The 15,808-nt window shown below is 38.0% G+C and overlaps 1 protein-coding gene across 1 annotated transcript; it reads left to right on the top strand.

Annotated features, from left to right (window-relative positions):
- Positions 1-2,975: 2,975 nt before the first annotated feature.
- On the top strand, positions 2,976-15,571 carry FH (fumarate hydratase). The gene is made up of 10 exons (XM_026841401.1): positions 2,976-3,164; positions 4,913-5,047; positions 5,798-5,908; positions 8,467-8,643; positions 9,504-9,686; positions 10,671-10,836; positions 12,545-12,748; positions 13,901-14,028; positions 14,661-14,814; positions 15,361-15,571. Exons 1-10 carry the CDS (start codon positions 2,976-2,978, stop codon positions 15,501-15,503), a joined length of 1,590 nt encoding a protein of 529 aa, XP_026697202.1. The 3' UTR covers positions 15,504-15,571.
- The last annotated feature ends 237 nt before the right edge of the window (positions 15,572-15,808 follow it).

The raw sequence follows: 15,808 nt of genomic DNA, 5'->3' as shown, positions 1-15,808 counted from the left end.
GCTGGGTGTGTCTGCGGCGGGCAGCTGCCCGGGTGCGCTGCCCCGGGGACGGGGTTGGCGGCCTGGGAGGGATGGCGGCCGAAGGGGTGGGCAGGAAAGGTGTTCCCGCAGGACCTGCTGCGACAGCTTGGCGTGCAGCAGCTTCCTCCGCAGACAGTGCAGGCCCGTTCTTAGGGTTGTTGGGGTACCAATAATGAAAAGCTGCATCCTCGCAGGAATTGGGGTATCCGGAAAATCTTTGGGGCAGCCTGAAAACTAAGGGAGCTTTCAGCTGAGAACTGCCTGCGACCTCTAGTTAGATCCTCATTTATCGTTCACGTACGTGAGTGAGACTTGTGTATTGCACGTGGCTCCGTGTAGAAGTGAAAATGTTATTCGAAGAAGGAGCTCTGAAGGTCTGCACTAACAGCTAGGACATTGCACAGAAACCTTAGTCTCGGATGAATCTCTGTAAGTTCGCTTCTTAAAACAAGCAGATAACGTGAACGTGTTGGAAGAATTCCAGCAGAAAGTGGCACGTTCTAGGATTTGATTAATCCTAATTTTAATCCTTAAAATTAATCCTTTATTACTTGGTTTGCTAAAATAGTTAATATATTTAACTAGAACATTAGTTCCCAGTCTGTGATATTTATTATGGTATAGAAAATATCATTAAAACCCAAGCTTCTAAATGAGTGAATAAACAGGGTGAATGAAACATACCTGTGTAAGAAAACCTGTCAGAGCAGACTGTGTAACTCATAAACCATTGGCCTGTCAGGTGGTTCCCTTTTTTATTTTTCTCTTTGGCATCATCCAAGAAAACCATTACAGCTCATGGTCTTCACTGACTTGCTGAAGACCTGGTATTTATGAAAGACTGAAATATATACATGAAAGATTTACATGAAATGTATGTGTTTTGATCTTTGCTGGTCAGAAATTGACCTGTCCAGTAAATAGACATTATTAATTGCTCGTGTTTAAATAACAGCAGAAACTATAGCAAAATGTCCCTCAGCGAATTTAGACCTCAAGCAGCCCTTGAATTCTTACAGGAAAACTTTGTGCGTTTTTATTTCCAAGAAGACCACCAAAAATGTGCCAAAACCAACTAACCAAACAAAAACCCACTAGTTTTTGTTGTTTGCGGAGATTTCTTAGCAGCAAGAGTTGTGTTTTGGAATGCACAACCAAACATGCACATTACGGTGTGATTATTGTGGTGGCAACTTAGAACTAAATTGCACAAGATGTTTTAAATGGAGTTGTGGTCATAATGGTCCTTCTTCAGCTGAATGTTGTAAAATATTTGGGTTTGGTTTCTAAAGAGCAAATTTCAGAGTTTGTGACTCAGCTGATATTATAAAGGAGAAATGACACAAAAATGGAAACATGCTTTATCTGCTGAAGAGCATTTGAGCACAAATTCTGTTTTCTGCTGTCCTTTAAAGATTGATTTTGACATACTATAAATGATGAGTTTTTGAATTAAAATACATGCATCCAAAAGTTGCTGCATCCTTAAATCAGAATGTAATTTTCCACGGGAAACAGTATTGCAGCAGTTCGGCCATTTGAATATCTCCTGTGCGTTATGGTGCAATCCGTTGTAGCTGACTCGTTCCCTGCAGCAAGGCAAAAGTACAGTTATGTTTGCCTAACTCTGTAAGCTTTGGACTATGGCTTCTTGGGACATTCAGAGGCAAAGCATACCTTATCAGGCCTCTTAAAAAATTTTTGCAAAACTAAGGAATAGTAGTTTTGAGCTGAGCCTTGTTGTAGCTATGTTGGAAACTCAGTGGAGCACGGGAGTTTGCCTTGGCTTGTGTCAGAGTTGCCAGGTCTCTCTTTGTTTCTCCTGTGGCCCACTGGTGAGGGCATAGAGGGTCGACCCAAGTGTGCTACTGTTTCACCATTTCACAGTAGATTCCCTGGGTCAGAGAGTGACCACAGAAACTGCTTTAGAGGGGGGAACTGGCAGCTTCAGCTCATAAAGCCACTCGAGTGACTTCTGTCTAAGGAGTGGGAGAAGCATGGCTTTTTTACACAAAACTTCAGACAGTGACTTCTGCAGGCTGCGACATTAGTCTGAAGATAAAGCTAAAGTTTAGTTTAGTTACTTTAGTATGTATGAAAAATACCACTTTGCTTTTTTACCTAATGTCACTTGTTACTCCATTAATGAGCAAATGACATTCAGCTTAAAGCACCTTACCCCATTAACTTCATTGAAAATTGTGAATGTGTGTGACATGGAATTGGTTAGAGAAGTAATTTTTTTTAATAGCAGGTTTTCAGTGTTAAAAGGTACTTGTTCGAGGAGGTACTGGTCATATTTATCTTATTTCACCATTGTTGACATTGGAATGACATAAGTTTGAGGAATCAATTGTGCAACTGCTAGTCTTTTTGTCTAAAAGGTAACAGGTAGTTAAACTTTTTTTTTTTTTAATATTGAGTGGATACTTTTACTGATTGAGCCACAAATGCTGGGCTTGGAACTGAACTGGTCCTGCTTTATGCAGGTCTGGGGAAAGCTTGACATTGTCTGCTTACTCAAGGTGTCTAAATATCAAAAGCAGAGGCCATGCCTCAGTGGTCTCTACTTCTGGAGTATTAGTATGTTTATAAGTACAGTAAGACCTGCAAGCATCCCCATTAAACATTTATGGTAGTAAGATACAAAGTAAATGTTGGCTATGTTATGTTTCTTGTTAGCATGCAAATGGACGCTAAGTGTTTAAAATAGGATAAGGAGGATTAAAGAACTTGGGGATAGCATACTGGTCCACAGTAAGCTTTGGATTCTTCTGGGGTCAGTGTCTGGGAGAGCACCAGCCAAAACACAAGCTGTGAGGAGCAGGACAGCAATGCCAGAGCTAACTCTTGCTGTTTGTGGGCTGGGCTGCAGTTTCTTTTGGGTCACACGCACCACCTACTCTGCAAGAGTGCCCTAAGCTGTCTCTGCTAGACGACTGCTGGAGTACCCGATGCAGAGCATCTCCATCTGGCTGGGAACACTGCTCGGGACAGTAAAAAGGCCGGAACACCCCCCCACCACACACCCCCACCTGCAGCTTGCCATCCATGGTGATGCGGGCCTGGGCAGGCTGCTGCAGAAAGTCAGTTCTGCCCGGTACCTGGCTGTGCTCCTGTCCGAGAAGACTGAGACCCACCAAGCAAGAAGCGAGTAAAACAGACAAAGAAAAGAGAGGAACAGTCTGACTTCAGAAGTAGATACCTAGGGAAGAGTGAGAACTGTGCAAAGTGTATGTGATGCTTTCCTCTTACTCTGACCCAGGCTCTTCATTTTCACATCAGAGGATTTCCTGAATTTGTGGTTTGTCTATATAATAACTGAGTTTAGCTCTTTCTTCTGAGTGCTTATCTCACTTTCCCTAAACTCATGTGGGCTTCTTGCATCTTCAACATCAGCTGGCAGAGTTTCATCAGTCTGCTACTTGTGTGAAGAGCTACTTTCTTTTGAACCTTACTCCTACTAGCCTACTGTTATGGCTCCTGTTTCTTGTATTGGAAGAGACAGTGAGCAGCTAACAGACATCACCATTCTACTGATGCTTTTATTGACCTCAGTTTTCCTTCAAACCTGAAGTTGTCTCTCTGAATAAAAGTCAGTTGTCTTAAGAAAGCTATTTCCTACCTTTCGTCAGCCTTATTGTTTCTTTGAACTGTTTCCATTAATATGCTTTTTGAGGTAAAAGAACCAAATCTGCACAAAGACTTCAGAGTGTAGATGAACCTTGGTGGCACAGTGATGTTTCTTCTTGCATCTTCTACTTTTTTTTAATAGTTTCTAATATTTGCTGTTCTTTTACTGTGTGGCAACACTGTCTTGATGCTCTGATAGAGCTATTCCAGGGACTCACCCCTGAGGGTCATGGTTAGGTCAGAGCCCGGCATTGTATATGTATATACGTTACAAATGGAGCTGGGATTGTTTTACTTCATCTGTGATTAAGAATTTAAAAAGACTTCTTCCCTTTCCTGAAGACTCTGCAAGAAGGTAATCTCCTCTTCTGGGGGAGGATGAACATGTTTCTCACAGAAAATTGGGACTTTGACCAAGGCAGGAGGAGAGGAAGAGTAACCTGCTCTTGCTTCCTGTCCCATCCCACCGTCTTTGTCAAGCTGCATGTGAATGTGATCACATCATCACAAATAAATGGGTTTTCAAAAAAAGTAAAAATTACTCTTTAGTTGGTGTACATCAGCTAAATTAATTTATCTCTGGCTGTGTTAGATAATCATGCATGGTAGGTGTATATGTGATACAGAAATACTGCCTTACATAAATGTTGCACAAAATATACCTAGGTGCAGTTCTTCATGTTTCACAGCTGGGGCAACTGTGTTCCTGGTTTATTAGGCTTAAGAAGATAATTAATTGTCAGTAATTTGGTACTGAATTAATCAGTTGTTCCCTTGCAGTGTTTTCCTTCTGTCCCATGTGCAGTGTGGATTTCAAATAGGGATTGTTACATGCCTGTTGCCTGGGTGGATACCACCTGAATTCTTACTGTATGAGTTCTTCAGTTTGGTTTTAACAAAGCACCAGTTCTGTAAACTGTAAGAAAAGTTACTAATTCTTCAAAAGAAACAGAGTCTTTTGTCAGGGTGATGCATTTTGTACAGTGGGCAGCTGAGGTCTTAAGGCTCTCAGTGCTGTCACCAGTGGGTCTGCTAGGCTACACAATGCTAGGAGTTGTGACTTTTAGTGAGAGAGGTGCTCAAACTAGAAAAATGGCTTAGCTTTGAAGATATAATTAGAAAAATACCTATGACTATCTGTGTGTCTTTGTTCTTTTTTTTTCCCCCTTCTTGCCCATTTTTTTTAACTATCTGCTTTCAAAAAGGATGTAGTGTTTACCAATCTTTGAAATACATATTTTTTTTTCTTTTTCCATAGTCCACTCAAGAGGCCTTTAGAATAGAATATGATACATTTGGTGAACTGAAGGTCCCAAGTGACAAATATTACGGTGCCCAGACCGTGAGATCTACAATGAACTTCAAGATTGGAGGTGTTTCAGAAAGAATGCCAGTAAGTTATTCAAAGCTGTGTTCATTTCTTCTCTTTAAGTACGTTTTGGATGTGAGAGTGAATACTTCCTTCTTAGAGTTTTGTGAGGAATATGAGCAACTCTGAATTTTAATTAAAGTTAGAAATTCCATGGCAAGATACTGTTCTGCGTTAGAAATATTTTTTGTTTCATTTAAATAAATTGAATGTTGCTTTTGAATAATATTTTACTGTGTTCCTTAATTTTTTTAATAGCTGGGATGCATAGAGATCTGGCAAAAAAATGAATGGAAGTTTGTTTCCTAGAGCGTTGTGTAGTTTGTTATTGAAGATGTTAAGTGTGGTATAAGTTGCTATGAAGTTATTTTTCACATGTAGCTGTGCATCAAGCATTAGTGTGCACACGCTCTGTCATGCACTGGGTTTCCATGTCTGAAACAATGTCAGTTTGCTCTCAAAAACGCTATTTTAGAAATAGAACCAGTTCTCCTTTTTTGTTCATTTTAATGCATGTAGTCTGTTTCGATACACAAAGCATACCTGGATTTACAAAGAAAGGATGAGCTGTGTACTGCTTTCTGGACTGCTTAGGTTAATGTCACTGAGAGCACAGGTCATGTGACCTGATTGCTCTTTGGCTTGGTTGATCAACTACTGCTGCATTTAAGTTCAGAAGGAGTTTGTTTTAGAGCTAGATCTGTGCTATAGGTTCCTAAAAATGCCCTCTGGGGGAAAAAAAACCCTGTATTTAAATTTATTCTTGTGTCTCAGGTTCAAGTTATAAGGGCTTTTGGCATCTTGAAGAGAGCAGCTGCTGAAGTAAATCAAGATTATGGTCTTGACCCAAAGATTGCTAATGCTATTGTAAAGGCGGCAAATGAGGTAGGAGCAAACTGTTCAAAATACGATAATTGTCACTGTGATTTTTTTTTTTAAGCTTTTCACAGCAAGTTTGGAGGCAGAGCTCTTGCTTTTTTAGAGGAAGGCATTCTTAGTAATTTTTGTTTTTCAGGTTGAGAAATCATTTACTTAATATAATGTTTTATTACTTCTTCCATTTCTAGAAATGGTAGAATGGTCAAATACATTTTGATACTTAACTTATAAAAACAATGTTAATTTTCCCCCTTTATTAAGTCTACTCATTACTTGCATAGTGTTGACTCTTACCAGATAAACAATATTAAAAAAAAAACCTAGGAGGGAAATAGAATCTCAGTTCATTCAGCTAACGTGAAGTCTGACATGCCAAGCGAAGCTTTTTTGTTTTGGAAATCTCCAATCTCCTAGGTAATTGCATCTTGGTATTGTGAAGACCATCTGCAATCTGAAAAGTTTCTCTGTTACTAGTCTATTTCCTCTTCAGATTTAAGCTTACTGGTAAATCTGTGCTTTTAAGTATCACTTTTATAGCTAAAGAGGACATGATGTGATACACAGAGGCATCTCCTCTTTCTCAGGACAAATGCCACCCAAGCGCACAGTTGTGAATGACCATTATCTGAGGTATGGTAATACGAGATCTGTGGTTTTGCGTAAATCAACAGATGTATTTATCCAGAGGCATTGTTTTACAGAGCTTTTCTCTTCTGACTAGTTTCAAACATTTCAGTGTTTACAGCTGTAGCACCATCGGTCTGCAGACCCAAGAGTTCTGGAGAAATCCAGAATATGTCCAGTCTCTTCTTGTGGTTTCTAGGGTTCTCCTAGTTAAAGGTGGATCAGAAATTTTGCTGTCTAGATGCTATTTAGTTTGGATTCCTGGGTTCTGAAAGTTGTTTGGGCTTTTTTTGTTGTGTTTTAAAAACACCTCTGCAGTGCTATCCTTTCTCTTACCTCCAAAATATTTTTCTAATATAACTGAAAGAGATGCAGCAAGAAATCAGGTTACTCTTAGAGGTGGGAACTTTGCCCCTCTGTAAGATAGGAAATAGGTAAGATCCTTTTCTGAAAAGCCTGATTCCAGGAGGACTGCTGTATCCTGATAAACTGGAGATAGTTATCTACCCTCGGAGTTGTGACAACAGATCCTTTGCTTTGCATTCTTGACTTTTCTGAGGCTAATATGCATGGAGGTGATACTTCTGAGCACTGTTTTTGATACTATCACAAACACACATTTAGAAAAATCTCTTTAAGTGCATATAAGGTTCAGCGGGCTCCAAAAAATGCAGATCAAACAGGAGAGTATTTGTCCTTGTTCTGTTTTGATTTGAGATAGCAGTTGTTATAGCCTACCTACAGAAGATGTAAGTTGGTATAGCCATTTTTGGCTGATCAGGACCTTGTTCCCATGGGTAATCAGCGAGTCAATATATACGAATCTTTTTAAGTCCATGTGATTCTCTTGCTTGTTTATGTGTGTCACATACTCAGTTACAGTTGAGGCACAGTAAAGACAGTCACAAGTCTTTTTTAGGCACCTCTCAATTTAAGGCCATGTAGGTCAGGGCAGTGTTAGGTAGGGTCAGCATGCCATTCAGGAAGAAGTTATTTGATACCAGCAACTGTCTGCCAGCTCATCTTGCTGTTGCAAAATCTAATGTCTACAGGTGTAAGAAGTTTGGAATGTCCCTGTATGAAATTTATTTCTGGAGAAATTTCAGAGTCCAATTATACATATATCATGTACTGCATGTGCATGACAGATGGCCTTTGGCAAAAACACCTCCTCTGGTGGACTCTTTTCCATAAGGAATTAACTTCTGGATGCCTCTAGTTCAAATTGTTATATAGTTGTGATCAGTGTTTATGATGAAACTGTGCAGCTGTTGAGCTTGATTTCCTAGGAGAAAGTAGTGCACCAATGCTGCTGAGGAGTTTGTAAACAGATAAACTCTGTCCAAAAACTGATGTTTCTGACACCCAAAGGATGGTCATGACCCAAGGAGACACATAACACAGAATCAGTACCCTGAAGTGCCTTACATGCTTTGATTGAGAAACTACTTAAGATATTTTTCTTCCTCAGGAGATCTTACTAACCTCAACAAATAGCTGTGGAAGGGAGAACCAGCACGTACTACCTCTAGTCCTACCTGGGAGGGTTAGAATACAAATTGCTTTAAAGTTTGGGAAGGGGAGGGGTGGGTTTTGATTTATATAATCATCTGCACTGTTTGGAAAACAGAAGATATAGCCTAAAAGACCTTTTAAAAATATTTACTTTCTATGAGTGTAGAACATTAAATCAAATTATATATTTCTCTGTGTTACAGAATTCATCATTTTCAAAAAGCATAGCAGTTCTTTACCCTTTTAATATCTGGTATTACATCAAATTCTCAATTATTCTAGTATAAATTCACAATTATTCTAATTGTATTTACAAACATAATGGAGAACATTATTTGAATTACAGCTATAAAATTCTCGTTTATCCTTTTTAACTTTATTTTTGTTCCAGTAGAACAACTTTTTTCTCTCTTTTTCCATTATAGGTAGCGGAAGGAAAATTAAATGATCACTTTCCTTTGGTGGTGTGGCAGACTGGTTCTGGAACTCAAACCAATATGAATGTCAATGAAGTCATCAGCAATAGAGCCATTGAGATAATGGGGGGCAAACTGGGGAGCAAAACCCCAGTACATCCAAATGATCATGTTAACAAAAGCCAGGTTGTTATCCTCACATTATACTTTTAATGTCAGAAGTATATATTTTTTTAATTGTAAAATTTGAATTGTCTTGTAGCCACTGTTCAGATTTAAAAAAAAAAAAACCCAAACAAACACTTGTGTACAGCTTTGGCAATGACTTTCAAGGTTTTTCAGTTTAAAAGAACTTTAAAATGTTATTCAGTGACAGTATGAGCTTTTTAGATTAAAGATATTGAACTCATTCATGACAGATCAGTTCATACAGAGGTAGACTGATGACAACCACTGCTACTGCAGACAGTCTTAAAGATAGAGATCCAGTTTCTAAAGGTTGTATACTTAGCCATTTCATTTTTTTATTCCCCACTGAGCATGGTAAACATTCTTATTATAATTCACTCAATACTTTCTTCAGATTAGCTGAAGTGTAAGCCACTGACCTGGTTATATCTCTTCCTGATATTTTGTGCTTACTCCCTATTCTGGGAATGGATTTAACATTCAAAAGCAACACATAAGTGTGTTAAAGTCATCTACAGTTGCTTTGAAATCATCCATCCATTTCTTACTTGTGTCTCATAACTACTTTAGCAAGTCTTTTTCTTTTTTTTTTGGTCCCAGTGTTGTGAACAGTCTACTCATGTAGTTAACTTTTTGTGGGTATAATTATAAAAAGTTGAATTTATCAATATGGTGCTGGACTGGAGTTTAGAAGATTTGATTATTCCTGCAGATTGACTTGTGGAACATTGCTAGTTGCTTGTTTTTAGTTTATTTTTTTCTTGTTTATAAAATAGAGAATAAAGCCATACACGTATATCTTACAGCAGCAATGGTGAGAAAAACTTGACAATAAATTTCTTGAACTTCCTTCACAGAGTTCAAATGATACTTTCCCAACAGCAATGCATATTGCTGCTGCCCAGGAGGTTAATGAGGTATTGTTACCTGGACTAAAGAAGCTACAGAATGCACTTGAAGCAAAATCCAAAGAGTTTTCCCAAATCATAAAAATAGGGCGCACTCATACACAAGATGCTGTTCCTCTTACGCTTGGACAGGTAAAAAATAATAATTACATGTTTGTTTGGAAAATTCTTGCAAATGTATTGGAGGAAACTGAGGCAAACTTGAGGAGGCCTAAATTAGGTTGATAGCTTAGGAAAATTAATAGGAGACTGGCTGAATTTCAGAGTATTTTCATTTTACCGGAGTTTGCTCGATGCCATATTCTAATTACTGCATCATAAATTTTCTTAATTTTTTCCATGTGTGTTTTACTTCTAACAGTAGTAAGATATCAGTGATTTTTAATCATGTTCCATTACCAAATAACATGACGTGATACTTCCATTACACTGATACTGGAACGAAGAAGGTTAGTTAGTCTGTAATGTGTGAGCTTATATAAACAAGGTTTTGCCAATACATACTCAGTATTTTGAATGAAACATGCTTAGTGTGTTACTAAATAGCTAACTGCAGGAAGTAAGTATTTTGAATAAAAATCTTTGATATATGATCATGTGTATATATATATACATGTGATAGCAAATCTTTGTTGTCATATTGTCAAGAATGTCTTATATTAATCTGGTAATTCATTAATTTAAACTGGACTGATAAAAATCTATGTAAAATTTGTGGGTTTTCTTCCAAGAATGCACAGGTGGATTTTTTTACTAACTTAAGTGAAAAAAGCCTGGGATCTGTTTCTCTAATTGTACCTTGAGAAAATTAATTTAATCTGAGATATGATTTACTTTGGATTCAGATTCTGCTAAGTACACAACTGAGATAAAAGGAAAGAGAAAGATGCATTGTGAATACATTTATGGAGCTGTAATTGTTCATACTGTGAGAACAGTCTTGTAATATCTGTAAATTGTCCCTCTTAATGGAAACATGCTAAAATTTAACATCTGTGTGAAGTTCAGTGCCTTCAAGTGTTTAAAGAAATTAGTTCAATCATGTTAAAAAATAATTGTAGATGTTTATTCTTGGTTGTTGTCTTTGTTCCTTTATTTCGTCCCCATTTTTCAAAGGAATTTAGTGGCTATGTGCAACAAATTAAATACGGTGTGGCTAGGATTGAGTCAACCATGCCAAGAGTGTATCAGCTGGCAGCTGGCGGGACTGCAGTTGGTACAGGATTAAACACAAGAATTGGTTTTGCTGAGAAAGTTGCTGCTAAAGTGGCTGAACTGACAGGTAAGGGTTATCAGTTTGTTTCCATACTTCTCACAAGCTTATCAAATTGTCTTTATATTTTAACTTGAAACTTAATGCTGTATTTTATATGCATTATGCTTAGGATTTTTGATGGAATGTGTTTTTGTAATTATACTCAGTGCATTGAAAGTGACTGAAATTACCACGTTTTTCATAGCAGAGCTTATTGGAGATGGATACAGTTTCAAGCTTCTGCTTTTAATTCAGCTTCTGTCTGCTGCTGCTCTGACTGACAATCTACAGGGACTTGGCAGAAAAGGAAAAACAGACATCCCAAAGCCACTGCATTTTTTCACGTGGAAGTAAAGATTAGCAGTCTCATTTTTGATACTGTCTTTATTAGAGTTTAGAGCTTAATCTACAGAACCACTGTGGTTTCTTGATCTATGAACCAGTTTTTCTGTGTCACAATATTAGTTTTAAAAATGCCCCTGAAACTGCAGTATTTTTGTTTTAATGGATCAATTATTCACTGTCTCATAGAGGGTCAAGATTTTATTGTACCCTGACAGGGAAATAGTAACTTGTCATAAGCAACAGCTGCTGAGAAGAAGCATTACAGGACTTGTTTTGGCACTTGAAGAAGCTGTTGGTAGTGTTAGGGAGCTCTCTCAGCTTAATGCTTGTTAGATATACCATATGGGCAGGTTGTATGTGTTTAAAACAAGTAGAGCAGACCATTGAAGTTCCACATGTTCTTAGAGGGGAAGTTTATTTGCAAGGATAGAATGGAAAGTCTGGAATGATCTCTGCAACTTGAGAAGGCAGCTATGCAATTCAGAAGACTATGCAAATTGGGTGGGATTTGGTGTTTGGCAGGAACTGAAAAACAGTAGAAATTCTGCTGTTTCCCTAGCAAAGGGTGTTAGGCTACTCTTGTTTAAACTGGCAGTGTAAGCTCAGACCAGCAGTTTTGTGGGGTGTAACTCCAGCCCAGAGTCAGCATCCCTGTGCACATCCTTAGCGATGTCTATTACCACTGATAAAATTCTGCTGAGTCTTTTCTTCCAAGGCAAAGCCCTGAAGAAAGTTTTTTCATTATGAAACCTAGCCTTAAATCTCGGGCATTTAATTTAACATAAACAGAGGTGGTGCTTCTATTGCTCCTGAGCTCTGGCTGTTGGCAGCAGTTTCAAGCATCCTCTTGAGGCTGAATCAGTTTTCACATGTTCTGTCTGGTTTCTTGTTCCTTTCCAGTGCTGATACTTGGCTGCATCTTTTTTCTTTAAGTAGGTGATTCCATTGTGATTACTAATGTCTGCACTGTGCTACAAAAACCTCTATTTTCATAACAGAGAAGCATCACAGCAATTGACAATCTAAAGTATCTAACTTGATTTAATGAAAGAAATACCTAAGGTTGAGCTAACTTGTAAGAGGTTATTGACATTCACAAAATATTGTGGTGCAAAGCAGTGCTTAGTATGCAACGGGTTGAAAGCTTGAAATGTGTCCCTTTGTGGTGGGTAGATGCTCAAATTTCATATTATTCTGTGTTTTAATGACTTCTGTTGTCTCTTTTGTATTGTTCTGTTTAAGAAATATGTGAGGAAAGGTCTAGAGAAGATAGATGATCTTACAGTGTTAGTAATTTTTTTTTTATTACTCTAATTATGTGTTTGATTATCAGGTTTATGTCTGCAAGGAAGTGCCTCACAGGTTTAATATTTCCACCACCTCCCTGTAGGTTTGCCTTTTGTCACTGCTCCAAATAAGTTTGAAGCTCTTGCAGCTCATGATGCTCTAGTGGAACTCAGTGGAGCTATGAACACAGTGGCATGTAGTCTGATGAAAATAGCTAATGATATCCGTTTCCTGGGTTCTGGACCACGCTCTGGACTAGGAGAACTCATCCTGCCTGAAAATGAACCAGGAAGCAGCATCATGCCAGGTACAGAGAAAGCATACAGAGAAAAACTGTCCATTTCTTTTGTTTTGGACCACTAATTCTTAACAGATATTTACCAACCACCACTACAAATGTCTGTAAATCTGTGATTCAACACTTGTCAGTTTTTATGTTCTGCCATATTTTGCCACAGTTTGTGTTCATAAAAATACTTGTTTGCACAGCTGTGTATTGACAAGTATATGGGGGAGAGTGGTATCTGTAAACATATGACTTGATTAATACAGACATACTTCTCAAAACCTTGGTGTAGAATTGCAAGATCTCTACAATTTTTATGTAAAGGCTTTTCTGAAACAAGCTTTAGATGATGTAATCTATGAAGTGTAGCAATACAGTGATGTAAATTGACTTCTGTCTTTACTTCCTAGCATGACTAGTGTTACATACTCAGGTTTTCCCTTCTGCAGTGATCCCACTGTATGGGAGGATAAGAAAGGTATGAGTAATATTAGTAATCATTCCTTGCCTTTCTCTTAAAAAAGTATGTCTGTGTGAATATTGTACATCCCAAACTATTCTAAACATGCTCTTCCTGTATGATAAATTATAAAAGAAACAGGTTGTGAGCATATCTGGCTTCAAAAAAACGAGATAATTAATGTTCTTATTAGGATTATTTCTAGAAATTAAATCAATCATAAAACTTCCTTGTTAGGAGGCCACTTCTAATTTTTTTTTTTTTTTCTCCTGACAAAGGAAACATACTGTACTAATTCTATTACAAAGTAATTCTAACAAATTGGGAATACTTTTCTTAAGTTGACTGAGATCTGGTAGTGATTTACCACAAATGCCTACTTGCACGAGGAGAGGTTATCATCTGTTGACTATTAAGAACTTTGGTAATTAACAGCTGATCCATCTCTCAAAGTCTTTGTAGATGGCTAAAGCAGCCATGCCTGCTTTAAAAATCCTAGTTGAATTACTGGAATAGTACAGTCAATTTAATGTAATTCATGGAAATTACTACTTTTCTGTGGTGCACAGATACAAATGAGTAAGACACGTTAACCTTGTACAAAACATCTTTTGTTGAGTATGATTTGGTAAATGAGAAAGCTACTGGGATTTGGTTGGGTTGTTTTTTCCTGCCTCCTTCTTTGGCAACCTTTTTCTCTCTTCCACAACCAGGAAAAGTGAACCCTACCCAGTGTGAGGCTGTAACCATGGTGGCAGCCCAAGTTATGGGAAATCATGTTGCTGTCACTGTAGGAGGTAGCAATGGACACTTTGAACTGAATGTTTTTAAGCCCATGATGGTAAGTTCATAAAGTTTTAAATACGTATGTCTTTTTAAGTCATTGTTTGTACAAACAGGTAACTCATGGGAAAAAAACTCAGTGGATATTTAGTCAATACAAGCACCAGAGAAGCTGATAAATATTGAGAACAAATTTTATTCTTTTGTATTGTGTCTGTTATTTTGACAGGGAACTGGCAATCTTTTACATGAAACTATTTTATGCAGATAAGATTTTATCTTAACAATAGATGCTTATCATCAGTCGAAGGAACCAGGAAGAGAGGAACACAATCTGAAACTAAATATTATCCAAAGCAAGAGAACTTGGTGTTTTAGCTGAACATTTAGATTTTTTTTTTCATGTATTTTTTACTTGGTTATTTGCAAACTGTTCTAACAATGTCTGTACATACTGTGGTGGTCTTCATGCAAAAATGCTTCTCACAAAGTTCTTTTACATAGGAGTGGCTGACCTTACCCTGCAGAGGAAGGAAGATGTACTACTATTCACTGTACTCCTTTTCTACAGATGGTCCATTAAATAAGTGGATATTGGTGAAGCAGCACTGGTTATGAATAAGTGCTTGGTTGTGCAGCTATTAATTTCTGAATGTAATAGTTGTTTGTTTGTTGGTTTTTTTTTCTTAGATTAAAAATGTTTTAAACTCTGCAAGACTTCTTGGAGATGTTTGTAGTTCTTTCACTGACAACTGTGTAGTTGGAATTCAGGCCAATATGGACAGGATCAACAAACTAATGAGTGAATCTTTGATGTTGGTAACAGCACTGAACCCACATATCGGTATGGTTTAAGGCTCAGAAACTTCTCAGAACATTATACTGAAATATTTGTGTTAATGTTATTTTGCACTCATTATTTCTGTTGTCACAATGTTTAGGAGACCAAGTCATGGCTCAGGCCAAAAGTTTAATTTACTCTAACATCACTAGCTGCTATTACTGTTGAAAAAGATGTGTCCTCCTTGCAGTGGACGTACCACTGCATTATAAAAATAATTCTGACTAGGGTAAAAAAAAAAAATCAGGAGATTGCAAAAATCTGTGTGCCTGATTTGGCCACCGGTAATGAAAAGTGAAAGATTACAATGAGGTTGGCTTTTTTTTAAGAGGAGGTCATGTAAAACTTTGATCTAAATGCATTAAGACCAGAATTTACCTTAAGTAAGGAGTTGGTGTAAATGTTTGGTGGCATTTACTGCAAATGGACTTAAGCAGTAATAGCAATATCTAGAAAATTAATTCCAAAGGCCAAGCATCCAACTTTTTTCTCACCTCTAACAAATCTTCCGATATTGTAAATGGCTAACTGGTTTTTGTTTTGTTCCAGGATACGATAAAGCAGCCAAGATTGCCAAAACTGCACACAAAGAAGGGACGACATTAAAAGAAGCTGCTATAAAGCTGGGCTTCCTGACGTCAGAGCAGTTTGATCAGTGGGTGAAGCCTAAAGATATGTTAGGTCCTCAGTAACTTCTGTACAAAACCAAAGTGTTCTTAACATAAAAAATAAATAAAACGGATACGGTACGCTTTTGTTTGACGTTTTCTTAAGAGATCAGATGAACTGATTTTATTAGGTTTTTTATATTGGAAAATAAGTAAATACTGATGTAACTGAAGAGGAATGCCCCTCGGAAGCGCCAGCCCCCTGCCGGGGCGGTGCCGTTACTCCGCCTGTGCTGGGGGAGGCGCGGGCTCCGCCTCGGCCCAGCCGCCTCTCCCTCCGCGAGCCCAAGCGGCCAATCGCCGCCACCGCGAGCCGGGCGGAAGCTCGG

The sequence above is a fragment of the Athene cunicularia genome (genome assembly GCF_003259725.1).
Source record: "Athene cunicularia isolate RWA chromosome 2 unlocalized genomic scaffold, athCun1 chr2_part1, whole genome shotgun sequence".
NCBI classification, from domain to species: domain Eukaryota; kingdom Metazoa; phylum Chordata; class Aves; order Strigiformes; family Strigidae; genus Athene; species Athene cunicularia.
The sequence above is the reverse complement of the archived record's forward strand: the minus strand, read 5'-3'. Positions and strand labels throughout refer to the sequence as shown.